The sequence below is a fragment of the Larus michahellis genome, chromosome 1 (genome assembly GCF_964199755.1).
Source record: "Larus michahellis chromosome 1, bLarMic1.1, whole genome shotgun sequence".
Lineage (NCBI taxonomy): Eukaryota > Metazoa > Chordata > Aves > Charadriiformes > Laridae > Larus > Larus michahellis.
The window spans coordinates 74,109,816-74,124,005 of record NC_133896.1 but is presented as its reverse complement, the minus strand read 5'-3'; the positions used below and the strand labels follow the sequence as shown (position 1 = coordinate 74,124,005).

The window sequence follows — 14,190 nt, the reverse complement described above, 5'->3', positions numbered from 1 at the left end:
AAAGGCTTACTACAGTTACTCCATCCTTTTACATTTTAATTCACGTGTATTCAAGCACATAAGAGAGAGGATCATATTCCATACTATCTCTGATCTGTGCCCCAGATTCTCAGTAATGAAATGCCACACAGGGGATATTCTAAAACATTTCATCCCCAAACCATATCAACAGCTATGGCTGAAACAAAACACAAGAGAAAGGCAAAAAAGCTGTCAGTTTTTTCTGCTAAAGGGGTCTCATGGCTGACAGTTAGGGAACATGATGCCTCCTCTTCTAGCAGATCCATGCATCGATGGCGCTAATTGCTATACTCACTGTGGCCATGTCAATAGATGCGGTGGCTTCATCCATGATGAGAATGCTACTCTTGCGGACAAAAGCTCGGGCCAGACAGAAGAGCTGCCTTTGCCCTACACTGAAATTCTCTCCACCTTCTGTTACCATTGCATCTGTAACAAAATCAGTTACTTTGAATGTTGCACCACTGAAATGCTTTACGTTCATACAGTCAGGACTCAGTAATTTTACGTGGGCACTGTGAAAGCTCTGGTTGTGCACTATTCCAGGGCCAAGCAAAATCCCTGTAAAAGCCAATAAGCGGAATCTTGACTGAGCGCTGTAACAGGGCAATACTCAGAAAAGCAAGCACAGCTTCTTGGGAAAGGAGCAATATATCATTAAGCAAATAGTTGGCACAAATAGTTAGCAAATCTAGTAGGCTGCAGGATAATATCTTAGTAATATGAAATACACTTAATATGGAAGGAAGTATGTGAGTTTCCTTTTGTGAACCAGATCCCAGATGAAAAGGAAAATCCTCTGTCAGTGTTCTAGACAAGAGCTACAGCTCTCCTGGCAGAGACAGATTCTGCTGAAGAAGTAGAGGTAAAATGCTTTTTTTAACTCTTTGCTGACTAGTTGCCCCACTATGATGCTGAGGTGCTGCAGGATTTTTCTGCAATGAGTGGCAAACCAGATTACTCTTCAGCTTTTTAGTAAGAATATTCTCTCTAGCATAGACAGAATATTCATTAGGTGCCTACCAACTCCTACGTGATGATTCAGAGTGTAAGATCCCATGTATCTGTTTAGATGTGTGCATGCTTATACATGCATAATTTCATTATTGGTCTATGTTCCCGGAGACTTGGCTCAGACATACCAAGGCCTCCTGGCAATGATTTGACCATGTTCTTCAACTGAGCAATCTCCAAAGCTTCCCAGAGTCTATCATCGGTGCACTTGCATTCTGGGTCCAAATTAAAGCTGCAAAGAAAACCATAACAGGATTCTTGTTACTGCAATTACAGTTCATTCAGGTCTTCTGCAAAGGAATATTTTGGCACTGTGTGAGCCACTTGTCTTCGCTCGGACAGACTGTGTAGACAGACTGGACTGAGCTAGGAAGGTTCCTTCCCATTTACATCCCTTCCTGTTCCACAGTGCCCATCACAAATACGCCATGCAATGCTTGTCCTCACCCCCTGATGGCATACACCTACCGGATAGAGCCACTGAACAATATTGGATCCTGAAGAATGATAGAGAGTCGGGAACGAAGAGTATGAAGAGGTAATTTGCTGATGTCTATTCCGTCAATCACTATCCTCCCTGTTTAAAACAACGTGCAGAAGACATGTGAGGGAATTGCACAAAGTATGTGAGCTGCAGGTAGACAGAAAGAGAAAACAGCTAGTTTGGGCTGGACTCCAGATGACGAGGCAGCATGCCCCTGCGATCTCTCACCACCTTTATATAAACATGGGGAAGGTGAATGAATGTACGGAGTAACGCAAGCCAGAGGGAACCCAGCTTATTAGTGACACTGCTGCCTTGCTCTCTTTCTTTTCTCCCCCCCCGCCCCCGCCACCTTCCCTTAAAGGAAATAAGTGGCTTCCGTGCTATGTGATTAATGATAGCACAAGAAAGATAGTTCATTATGGAGCAACCTGAGCTTTACAGCCAAACAGAACGAGAACAAGAGCAACTTAATGTAATTAGCCTCGTCCTGTGCCTTTCTCTGTTCCCCTTGACTTTAACAGTAGCAGAAGATATTTAATTTGAGATTGTGCACGATTTCTTTTTGCATAATCTATGCATGTATCTGCAACCCATAAACCAGGAGCCAAAACTATCCTTCAAACTCTAGAAGGAATGGGGTAGCATTAACTTTTTAACAAGAGGAAGATCAGAAAAACAAAAAGGATGTCCTACTCCAAGGCATTGTAATACCATTCATGCTGGTTCCTACAGCTCGGTTTCATTTGAGTGTTTGGTTGTGAATTAGCCACATACTGTTCTGCTAGCATAAGATTACTGGAAGCCGTCACATTAATCACTCCTTAACCTAGTAGTTCATTCCCCGACAAGAAGTTGCTGCAACAGCTGGGATACTTGGTAAAATAAGAGGATTTTTCCTTTACTAGTCACTACTTCAGGTCAATGAGCATATGGATCTCATCAGAAAAATCTGATTTATGATGTGCTGGGTGTGGCAACTGCTGATATTCAGGCAAGGGAGACAGAGGAAACGTACAAGAGAAACTGGTTGGCTGCTCTGTAAGTAGAAGAGGGGGAGAAAGGCAGAAGGAATCTCATGCCTTGAATCCTCAAACAAAAGCCAGGCACTACTGACCCCACTGACTTTCCCTGGACACAGAAATTTCCTCCAGGTTATGGGAACGGGATGGGCCAGGGAAAACTGAATGAGGATATGGTAAGGGGTATTTTAATCAGGCTCACGTCTGCAGTTTCTCTGGATTACTTCACCGGGCAGCTGCACTCAGAACTGGGAAATACCTCATGTTAAGTTAATCAGTTCTCTCTCCCAACAGTGAGAACCTAACCAAGAACTGGCAAACACATGGATATTCAAAGCTGTGCAGGTGTGCCTCTTCTGTCATTCCCAATTATCATGATACTGCATTTTGTAGGTTACTCTATGTGGCCCTATTCCGATGAAAGACTTAATCTCCACCTAGCTGGACTAGCATTAGTCTTATGCTTTTATTAGTTCAGAGGAACCAAGATTTCCTTTGTAGGGCGCAATGTCCGATTGTTTTCAGACTTTCATAAAGTCTGAATCAGGTCATAAGACTTCAGCATGAGACATCAGTGGTTGCATAAACTTAAGCAATTCCTTTTCTTCACGAATGAGGACATGAGAGAAGGATAGCAGAAGATGAGGTGGACTAACAAGAGAAAAATTAATATGGCATGCATTGGGAATAGGGGAATGTATTTTTCATAGAAGCCAGGGTGTTCAAGGAAAAGAGAAGAGCAGATGAGGAGACCAAAGGGAAAAAGTAAATTAGAGAGGAGCTGGGAAACCAGGAAGGTAATGAGGGGCAGCCAAGCAAGACAGAAAAGAGGGTTGGTTTGGACAGAAGGCAAGAAAAGGGAAACACTAAAGAATAAAGAAAGAAGTGAGACAAGAGGAATAACACGGAACACATACAAATTCAAAGAAATAACAGAACCATAAGGAACCAAGATGGACAACATGAATGAAATCTGGCTCCAGTAACGTTACTCGAAATCTTGTTATGTAACTTTTATTAGAGCCAGGTCTCCACCCAGAAGTGGACCAGCATAGAGGCCAAATATGGGTCTAGCTGAGAGAGAGAGAGGAATATGCACAAAGGATAAACAGAGCTCGATTAGAAAAGACTTAGGCATTCCCACTGGGAAAAATCAGGGATACAGAAGGAACAGACAAAGAAAAGATACAGAAAGAAGATTGAAGTAGAAGGAAACTTAAAGTTGGCCATAAATATAACTATTATTTTTTGCACTATTTATATATCCAGGAACCCCGGTCATTAATCAGAAACCTATTACCATAGATACATATAGGCACAGAACCACAACAAAAGCGAGTATTAGCTGCGTTACTTATCCTCCCACATCCTACAGGGGCTTCCCTACCAAATGTTCCACGTGCAATGGCTAAATTAGAAACATGGAAATCTTTGAAAAAAAAACCCAAACAACTTTTCATTATGTTTCCATATTCCTGCAACAGTACACAAGTATATGTATTATAAATGCCAGGGTACATATTGCTGCGAATCCAATTATCTGGGAGAGTGAAATGCTGCAGGAGTGAAAATATAGCAAAATGTTTCCAAAACCTTAAGTCAGTTTCTGCTGTAGTTGTGGGAAACCACAATAAAATAAAAAATAAATATCAAGGGAATGGACTTGTTAAATGCTAGTTTCTATTCTGCTAACATTTTGACAGCTATCATAAGTTAATGCAGTTATTCTTTAGGGAGAAATTTAGAGGCTCCAGAGAGTTGCATATTTTTTCCTCCTATCTCAAAAATGGCATATTGTTTTGTCAGAGCACATGCAAAAAAAAAAAAAAAAAAAAAAAGAACTATAATCTGTGTGCAACATTTCCTGGAAGAACCAAGCACTCCTCACAGTAGGACACTTTGTACTTTGAAGGATCAGGCATAACAAGCTCCATTCTAATCAAGTATCTTCTGAGCCAGAAAGCCAGGATAATAAACTATCAAAAAGCCTCCTTGCTTCTTCTGAAGAAATAAAGGGGGACCAGGTTAGGAGTGGCAGCATAGTCCAGTGAAAACTAACCATCAAATATGTCCACCATTCTGAAGAATGCCAAAGACAGGGATGACTTGCCACTGCCAGTACGACCGCAGATCCCAACCTGCAAAAGAAAACAAGATGTTACTTATAGAGGGAAGCTGCAAATCAGACTTGCAGCCCGTCTGGGAAAGCTGGACTGGACTGGCCTACTGGTGAGAAGACAGGCCGGTGGCAGACCCCAGGGAAGAAACAAAAGAGCATGGCAAGCACTTTTCTGCCTCTCAGCATCATGAGGACTTGTTCCAGGAACATTTTTGAAGCTTCTGCATTTTGACCCGGACTCCAATGACACTATATGCTGAAATGTGAAATATACTTGCATTTTTACTCAATTCCGGCCTGGTGTTCATCTAATCTCATTTGGCCACCTAGGCTCACTCTATGCAAAGGCAGTGGACTTGGAAAGAAGTGAGACTCTCAGAAGGAAAACTGATCCCAACCAAGAATAAGATGTCATCAGTGTAAGTTTCTTGACCCATGCCCAGAGGCCTCAGAAAGGACCATCAACATATATAGGTGTCACTGCAAATTGTTGTCATTCTTTCTCTCTGTCACCTTAGGGAAGGGAACACATAAGGAAGAATCTGGAGAATGATAGGCCATTGCTTGACACAGTACCTTTTGTCCTGGTTTGATATATGCCTTAACATGCTTAAGAACAGGCTTCAGGTTGTTCTCATATCGAACGCACAAATTTTCAATCTTGATTTCCCCTTCTTGGGGCCAGTCTTTTGGGACTTGAGAGGGATCTGAAATAATTAACAACAAAGCAAAGCAAAGCAAAACAAAACAAAACAAATGCTATCAGAAGGTCACCTTTTATGACATTCCCCTTTCTCCCTCTCTTCTGCCTGGGCACCTTCCTGAAGCCACTCAAGAAATGGAGTCCCAGTTCCCTGCCAGGGGGAAGTTGGGAACGGCCTGGTGGGCACGTTAGCACTTAGCTTCCAGATCCCGACACATAAGACAAGAGGGCAGATGCCAAAGTGGCTCTTGGCAATGAAACGGGGAGAAGCTGAATGAGCAGAGAAGAATGTGGTGTCAGCGCAGTGTTCTGTAACATGTTCTTCGGTCAGTAACCGGCACAGGAAGGGCAGTGCAATGAAGGATGTTGTTACTGCGGTACAACATGAGCTGTTGACATTATCGCAGCTCATATTTCATCCCGATTTGCAAATACGCAGGCAGGTTTTGTCTCCAGACTAAGGGGCTTGGCTTTCCAGGGAAGCTTGCTGACCTGCGAGCATTTTGGCCTTGCCCTTCAAGCACTTCCAAAATACCAGTCAAAGCCACTTTGAAATATGTGGAGTACAAACAGCAACATGCAGTTCAGGGAAGAGTTGCCAAGGTCTTATTGCCGACACGTCCCTGTCCTGTAGACCCCATTTGTTGCAAAGCATGTGACTGTTAGTGCATTTCTAATTTGTATCCATATTTTTGTTTTCTGAATAGCTACATGGATGTTTTGTTCATCCCATCCATAACTGTGCCTTGGTACATTCTGATTGTACTGCAGGACCATGCTCTGTCTCCCTGGCATTTGGTAGGGTTTTTTAATGTTGAGTAGCATGGGCTACATATCTCATAGCTGCCTTTGGCTATCCTTGTCACTCAGATCGGTGGAGTTCCTACGTGTCAAGGAGAACAGATTTTGGCCAAAGAGGCATATACATTTTACATGACCAAGCCTACCATGCTCTCGCTTTACCACATTAAAAACCAAAAAGATTAGAATGCGGTACCCAAGTAGCCATCATAGTTCTCCGACTCCATGTTCAGGAAGCTGTGTACTTTTTTTACTGCACCCATCTGCACCTCGAGATCAGCCAGATTCCTCACCACCCAGTTCAAATAGTTGGTTATCTGCATCACAAAATGAAAACAAGGACAAGGTTCAGCCTTCTGTCTGTTCATCTACCTGTTTGCCAATAAAAGTTGGACAAATTTCTAAAAGTCTTTGCCCTGACTCAGCACAGTGGGTCTCTTACTGATGTTACAACAGTTCAAGACTCACTGCAACAGCATCAAATACATAATAAGCCAGTCGTACTCCAACAGAAACAACCATGACATAGTAATTTAGTGCTCGGTATACTCATCCTTGTTTTTTGAAGGAGAAATATGGAAAGGTTGTATCTATCGTCTGACGATGTGACTGATTACGGGAATCTCTTGTTCTCAGCATCTCGTAATCAGAACTGAAAGGCATCTTCTTTAAACATACAAAAAATCAAAATTGGAAGTGCCATTTGGAAATAACTGCATTTTCTAGTCTTTCAAAGACTGCAACTAAAGATTTGCAAATATATTGAAGAGATTCGATGGGCATTTCACTTCTATTTCCTTCTGTGCACATTTAGATAATTCATTTCTCTGTGTGGAAAATGTGAGGTATTTTAGCATAGAAATATAGGAGAAAAAAATGTATTATCAGATCAACGCTATTTCCTTCTTGGTTTTTATTCCCTTTTGTTGATCAATAGTAAAGGTATTACTTGTAGCAGGTAACAGTTGATAATTAGTTGACCAACAATAGCCAGTAGCTTAGAGGAACTGATCCCTAGTCAGGACTGACTATTTAAGTCTGCAAATTGTAAAGCAATGTCCTAAACATTTCCTAGATGTTCCTAAGTCTGTATTTAGGTGCTCACGTAAAAAAGAGAAAGTGATCTTATTATGAACAGTTGGTTGCCAAGCACCTTTAAAAATTGAGATACTTTACGTGCCTGAATAAAGATTTAGAAACTCAACTTAAGACAGTGAAAACATCCTACACAAAAACACACTGAGAGAAGGGTTTTGTCATTTATTTGTGGGAGATTGCTGAATCTGCCAAATGAGAAGTTTATTATGAATAAATCACCCAGCCCCACTTCTTTTCCACTAACCTAATACTCATGCAATAGGCGTACAGTAAATAATTTTCACTGGGATTCAGCAACAACATTTGTTGTCAATTTAGAGGATTTAATTGCTTGCTTTATCCTTAGGATAGAGTTATTCTAGGGGGTATTATTTTCTTTGTTGTTCGGAAGCTCACTCATTCTGAGTCCAGTTTTTGAGTCGGGAAATTATGGAAATGGGTACGCTTGCGGAGAAGCTAAACACTCTGCAGAACTGCTGTGGCGGAGTAGCAGGCTGCAATCACAGATCTGATAGCAGAGCCTGGCATCTGAAAGGCTCTACCCATTATTTCAACCTTCGCCGCAGTTGTGCAAGGGAGTTGGCAGTGTTTATACAAGGGGAAAGAATAAGCTTATGGACGTCTACTGTAAACACAATGTTGGCTCAAGCAGTTTGCTCTCATCCACGTCCAAACATCAGGCCTCTCTTAGCTCCAAAGAGAAACGATACAAAAACCTGTTAGGGGACACAGGTAATGATCCGACTGCATTCAAAGTTTCATCAGTGTTATTGTGGGGCAGGACAGAGACAGGTGATCACGTGGTGACTGCAGAATTTCTTCCTCTGCTATGCCAGACTTCAGCAAATGGCTAATTTGCGCTAATGATCTGTTTGCAAATACAGACTAAATACAAAGTATCCAAAGATGATGCAGATATCTTGGAGCTTCCAGATCCCTGCTAATGAAGCAGGATTACCAGGAATGTTTTCAGAGTGAAGCTGAAGCACTGGGACTGATTCTCAGTTGCTGGCAGACTCTCACAGTGCTGCAACAGCGGCACAAAGGGGATCTCAGGCCACCCTTAGGCAGCTGCCGAGAATTTTCTGTTGTAACCATGGGCTTGCCAGCATTTACGTGCAAAGCCAAATCTCAGCGCTAGACCCATAGCCATATCCCTCCTTCATAACAGCACCTTAAAGCAGCCAGTTTTCTGCTGTGCCAGCCATTATTTCGGAAATTCTTCCTGCCGTTATCCTCATCCTACTTTTGTCCCCACTCTCGTGGTTAAGTCAGTGATATTTCTACTCTCTATGGTGATCATACTCACTCTATGCTTATGATGCACTGCTTTCTTACTGCTGCCTGTCATGATGAACCATGCCTACCAGCCCGAAAGGTCCCAATCCCCAATCCGTTCAGAATTTCATGGACAATATTGGGCATCTGAGTAGTTTCCTTCCAAAGGTAGAAATGGCATTTCTGGTTCTTCAGCAATTATTTTATTTGGTCTTTGGTTAAACATTAGTCAGGTTATGACAGTCTGTGGGATAGTATTTTCTGGCAGGTTTTGACACATGCAGGCAGAACCAACACTGTGTTGTGCAAAACAGAGTGCACAGCAGGTCCTCTTACGCATTTTTAATTTTCCTGCTTTGCTTGGGAGCACGCAGGGCCTGGGAATGGTTGTGTTTTTTTAATTGGCTCATAAAACCTGAAGCAAGTCCAAGTTGCCCTGAACTCTTTCAACTTTGGCTCAAATCCATTATTTGCAAGATTGTTTTTTTCAAGATTAAGAAAACTGGAAGATAACCATGTATATGCATTTTTAAAAATATCAAAAAATTAATATGTTGGTCTGAAAGTTCTTATGCCTTGCCTTGGTACATACCGTCAGAGCGTACAGGAGACCCAGTCCCACAAACCCCGAGTTAGGCCCTTCGGTGATGGAAGTGACAGCTGCAGTCAGAACTATACAAGCACCGAGGTAATCCTGGAATGAGATAGAGGGAAAGAAAGATTCTAGACAACATTAAAACACAACAACAAGAAAATTTCTTCAGATACAGACCACATTTGCTTTACTAAGGATTATTTCTATAATGACACCTAGTCCTTAATCCTGGGTTGTTTTTCTTGGAAAAGGTCCAGGGTTTTGGTGCCCAACTTGAAAGACTCTAATAGAACTTGCTGAACACAACTGAAACAGGCCAGCATTTTCTGTAAATCCAGCTGGGCTAGGGTATCTCATTGCAGCCACCCCAAAAAGAGCAGGTATCAAAAAATCTAATGAGCACATAAAAAAAATATTAAAAAACCATAAGAATAGCATCATAGTGACACCCCTAATTCCTACCACTAAAACAAATCAGGTCCACTCTCTACACTCCCCTTCAGGTCTTCTCAAACATGGGTTTGCCTCCCCAGAAAAGAGAAGTATCGATGACTTCACAAAGTCCATGAAGAATTTGTAAAGGTAATGCACATGTTTTATGGGCACAAGTGGGCAGACTGACTTAAAGTGCCTACATCATGCAATGGTGAAGGCATCCCCAAGCCTGCTATACACTCACGGCCTGCAGCGGAACACCATATGGTAGTGTGGACTCTGAAGGCAGTGCAGCTGTGTAGTTGTGGTGCTGCAAACAAGCTACTAAACCTTGCTACTGCCACAGCGCTTTGAGTTTTGGAGTGACTCCATGGTAGATACCTGAAGGATCTCAGCTCTGTTGCATGGTGATGACTTGCTTTACAGAAATTGCTGTGTAGGCTGTATGAGAAATATCTGACTTCTCACAAGCTTTGCAGGAGCTCCGACCCATCTTCTTGATGTGTACCTCAGTTTTGAAATGAATGCCACATGTGATCTCATGTAGTTGTCAAGGTGCCTGATTCATGAGACTGCTGAGATTCCCACTCTCCCACTGCTCTCTGCATTGTGTTTACTTTGGATTACAGGGTTAGCATTTTCCATCCATTTTTTTCCTCCTGTCTGATAATACCCTGCCGGGAATCTTTCCCTCTGAGATTTGAAACGAGGACTGCCTAGTTCAGCTCTCCATAAAAAGTGTTGATGAGCAGATGACAAACTTGAACTTAACATCTACAGGGAAGTAGAAGCCCAATGGCCTTGAGTCTTCATCAGCAGTTGGGACAGGACTTCACAATTGCTATTAAATCCTACAGACATTTGAGTGATCTTAGTACCACTGTGCCATTAGGCAGAGCTAAATGAACTATTCCTTGGCAAGATCACATCATTTCCAATGCTATGATGAAGTGATGCATAGTCGTGGATCAAATTCATTCCGCGCGTAAGCAAGTCTAAGACTGTGAGACATTAACAGGCATTGCCACAGCTTATTCCAGGATTGGCTGTTGCTCTGCTATTTATCTGTCTTTGATTTGGAAGCAAGTTCAGCTCGATCTTGGATGCTGTAGGAAGCTGAGAGCTTCGTGCACAAGGGAAAGCTTTGCCATCATAAGAAATGGAGCACAACTTCGTTGCTCCACCAGTGTACTGGGAAGTGAAGGTGAGACCGCAGCCCTTGATGTGAGGATTAATCATGCCTGTTACTATTAGCATCTAGCAGAATCAGGTCACTGCTCTGCTTATTCAGTGCTTTTTTAGTGTCAGATGAATAAGGAAATCACAGTGACTTTTCTTGCCTCTTCTTGCTTTGCAGACGAGGAAAGTTCCTCATGTGCTGCCCCTGGAGAGCCCCCCAAAAAGCCAGGAGCCTGTCTCACCGGCAGTGGCTGCATTGTGCCCTACTATCATTTGGTTTTCAATCGGAGTCTAGTTCTGCCAACTTTTGTGATATTAAACACTAAAATCACAAACAGTATGGCCTCACAGCTGCAGTAAGGGCGCTGCAAAGGAGGGGTTTAAATTACAGCTGTGGGATTAAACCCAGTGCTGGAGAGATACCTCAGGACCTGGAAGCTCAGTGGTGCCTAAAACAGCCCTGGCACAATGATGGCACAGTTCACAGAGCTACTAAAAGGCCATGCTCTGCTTTGAAAGCAGTTCCTGCTGCAGCAGGTCTGCAGATGCTGCACAGTAGTAGAGAAAGCCTTATTTCGAGTTATGTAAATGTTTGTTCTTGCACTCTCTTCAGACGCTAGACATCACAACAGTAAAGGATGAGGGAGACTTGTATTTTCTGGCCAAGAAAGCTGAAAAAACCCTATGGGTTTAACATAAACAATCCTGATCTATTTTAAGGAACAGTGTGTATAATCTCATCGCGAGATTAATTCTCGTTATTATCTTCTCTGCATCAGGCAAAGTCTCTGTTTGCTTCCAAGGTTTCAAAACCATGGCTGGAACTAAACTGAACGTACCGTCCTGACCTCCAGCCATCTGTTGGCAGCCGATAGAAATAAGTAGGCAATGTTGTTCGTGTCCGTTAGTTCCAGCATACGTTGTTTAAATCTGGCTTCATGCCTGCCAAGAGCAAAGTTGTTATATTACAACACATTACACACTCATACACAAAAGGATGAAGCATTAAACCCTTCTCTCCCTCCCCTCCCCCCAGACCAAAACTTTTTGCCAAACTTTGCGTTAGAAACTCTTCCCTAAGGACGCATACCTGCTGCCAGGGCCCTCCTAGTGACACGTACAGCGGGGAGGAATTTCTTCAACAAGCAATTATATTGCACTGGATGTTGGATCAGAGCCTGTCCCCTAAAGGCGACTGCAATGCCAGCGTGCTAGAGACAGGTTTTACTTCCCACAGCGTATCCACTGTTACAGCTGCAGATTCTTGGCTGCTGCAGCCTTCCGGGCCTCTCACAGGTGAGCACCACTGTGGCCCTTCACTTCTTCCTCGCATGCAAGAGCAGAGGGCTCACCTGTCAGCTTAAAAGCTAATTTCAGGAGTTACCTGGCCAGCTTCAGGAGCCTTCAACTAATGTAGACTATAGATTGATCAGTAGATCAATACCTTTCAGCTACTCAGCTCAGTTGGTTCCTCGGCCAGTCACACATTGCCTAAGCAACTCGGACAGCTACGGCGAGGGAGAGCCATCGAGCGTTTCTGAATTACAAAAATGAGTGGTCTTACCTCCACTATCACTTGTTTCTCTCTCTTCCCATGTAATGTCCTTCATGTTTAAAAAAAAACAATGCAAGGATGTCAAAGCACCTAAGAGCGGAGGTACGCTTTCGGAGGGAAGAGGGAAATCTCTGTTGGTGTAAGTGTATTAAATTCATGGCACCTTGCCGTACTTTAGGTATTACCGTCCCCCCCACCCCACTCCTTTTCCCACTGATACTTTATTTCCCTCTGCACAGCTTGTAAACATGGCAAGCAACCTCCCCAAAACAACAACTGGTAACAGTAATGACGTGGGGAGGAGCAAAGATGCACTGAATATCCTGCTCGTCTGCCTTTCTGGCAGCAAAACTCCTGTTTCCCTAATGGAAAATCTGACGTGCTCAATCTGTATCTTTTCATCCACGTCCAGCTCATCTTCTGGGCAGTTTTAGACTTTTATCCTGTCAGATGACAAACAGCAAAGGTCACTGAAATTGCGTTCTGATCCAACTGTGCTACTTTGTGGTAAGTTATGTGAGGACCTGCTCTACTTTACCCTGGAACATACTGAACTCAGACTGCAGAGGATGACTAACAGGACTATTAGTAAATATGAGCTTGCTGACAAAAACCACCGGAGACTTCAAGTTTGGTTGACAGCGGAGCACAGGCAGGGAAATGAAATGGCTTAGGTTAGCACCAGCGTTCCTGGAAAAACCAAGTGATGGTTACGATGCCTAGTCCTTTCACAGTGCTGCCTTCTGCTATCTGCCATCCAAGCCCACACTGCTGTTTTGTAAGGTAGAAAAAAGTTGAATGACTCCCAAGAAGTGCTAAGCTCCTTCATCTTTCTCAGGAGACAGTGTGATTAAAGGCCACTCTGAACGTTTCAAGAAGCCCTCAGCATGCACCAGCATGCAGCCTTAATTATGATTTACTGTTTCAATACACCGTTCTGGTTGATAAAGCTTGTTACATTTCATGTTGACCGCTTTCTGACATCTCTTCAACACAGCAACGTTTTTGCTTGTCCTGCCACAGGACGGTCCTTAGTGCGCCACTCTGAACTAATAGCCTAGGTCCTAAAGGTAGCATGAAGTGATGAAGCACTTAAGCTGATCAAATAGGTGTGTAAATAGCATTCCAGTGAGATCTGCACCTGTCCGAAATTCTACAGTGTACAGAATTAGCACAAGTTACACTTACTGGGGAGCAACATCAAGCTGGCACTTTGACCGTCATGCCAGCTATGATGTAGTGAATATACAGGGAGAATTTGGTCTGTATTTCATGTAGTAAGTAGAATAAAAAAATATATGCACAGAAACTTGGAAAAATTCTCTGAATCATCAGGAATTTATTTTTTGATTTTGATTGACAAGGCTAAGTTTTAGACTATTAAGATCAAGTTCTGTTCTGCCACAGTTTTCTTGGAAAGCCTCCCTCGTTGCATACTGACTTTCATTTGGCGAGCACTGTAATGATGTTTCCCTGCCTGAGGAGCGGGTTAAATACAGAAGTGATTCCAGGGCGCTTGGATAGCACAGCTTGTAGGATACAGTGGGGGCTCTGAAGGAGCAGTGCCCGTTCCCGGCAAAGGAAAGCTCCCTGCTGTCCAAGCAAGGCGTGGTTAAACTAGATACCTTAGAAGTTTAAATACTGTATCCTAAAGAAATCATCATCTTTAATTCAGCGGAAAACCAATACGGATCAATTAGTGTGCTACTGAAAATACGCACAAGTGTTTAGAGGCACGGCAAAGCAATGGGAAAACAAACCCTCTTCCCTTTTTGAGATGGCTTAATTAATGTCCACCAAATCCAACAATTTGCCCTCAGACACTCTCCAAGCAAGCTGTATGGGCCAGACCAAAACCCAAGCCTGCCTCTAATCATTTTTTGTAC

General features: G+C 42.9%; 1 protein-coding gene across 10 annotated transcripts in view; it reads right to left on the bottom strand.

Moving 5' to 3' along the window:
- Positions 1 to 14,190, bottom strand: part of ABCC9 (ATP binding cassette subfamily C member 9) — a 77,200-nt gene that overhangs the window by 2,558 nt on the left and 60,452 nt on the right. For all 10 annotated transcript variants that reach the window (XM_074586838.1, XM_074586833.1, XM_074586851.1 and 7 more), the window contains 8 exons: positions 11,589 to 11,691; positions 9,133 to 9,234; positions 6,361 to 6,481; positions 5,237 to 5,367; positions 4,601 to 4,679; positions 1,504 to 1,612; positions 1,164 to 1,267; positions 317 to 450 (listed from right to left, as the gene is read on the bottom strand). In XM_074586838.1, the coding sequence (XP_074442939.1) occupies positions 317 to 450; positions 1,164 to 1,267; positions 1,504 to 1,612; positions 4,601 to 4,679; positions 5,237 to 5,367; positions 6,361 to 6,481; positions 9,133 to 9,234; positions 11,589 to 11,691 (883 nt within the window). The remainder of the gene's footprint in view (positions 1 to 316; positions 451 to 1,163; positions 1,268 to 1,503; positions 1,613 to 4,600; positions 4,680 to 5,236; positions 5,368 to 6,360; positions 6,482 to 9,132; positions 9,235 to 11,588; positions 11,692 to 14,190) is intronic.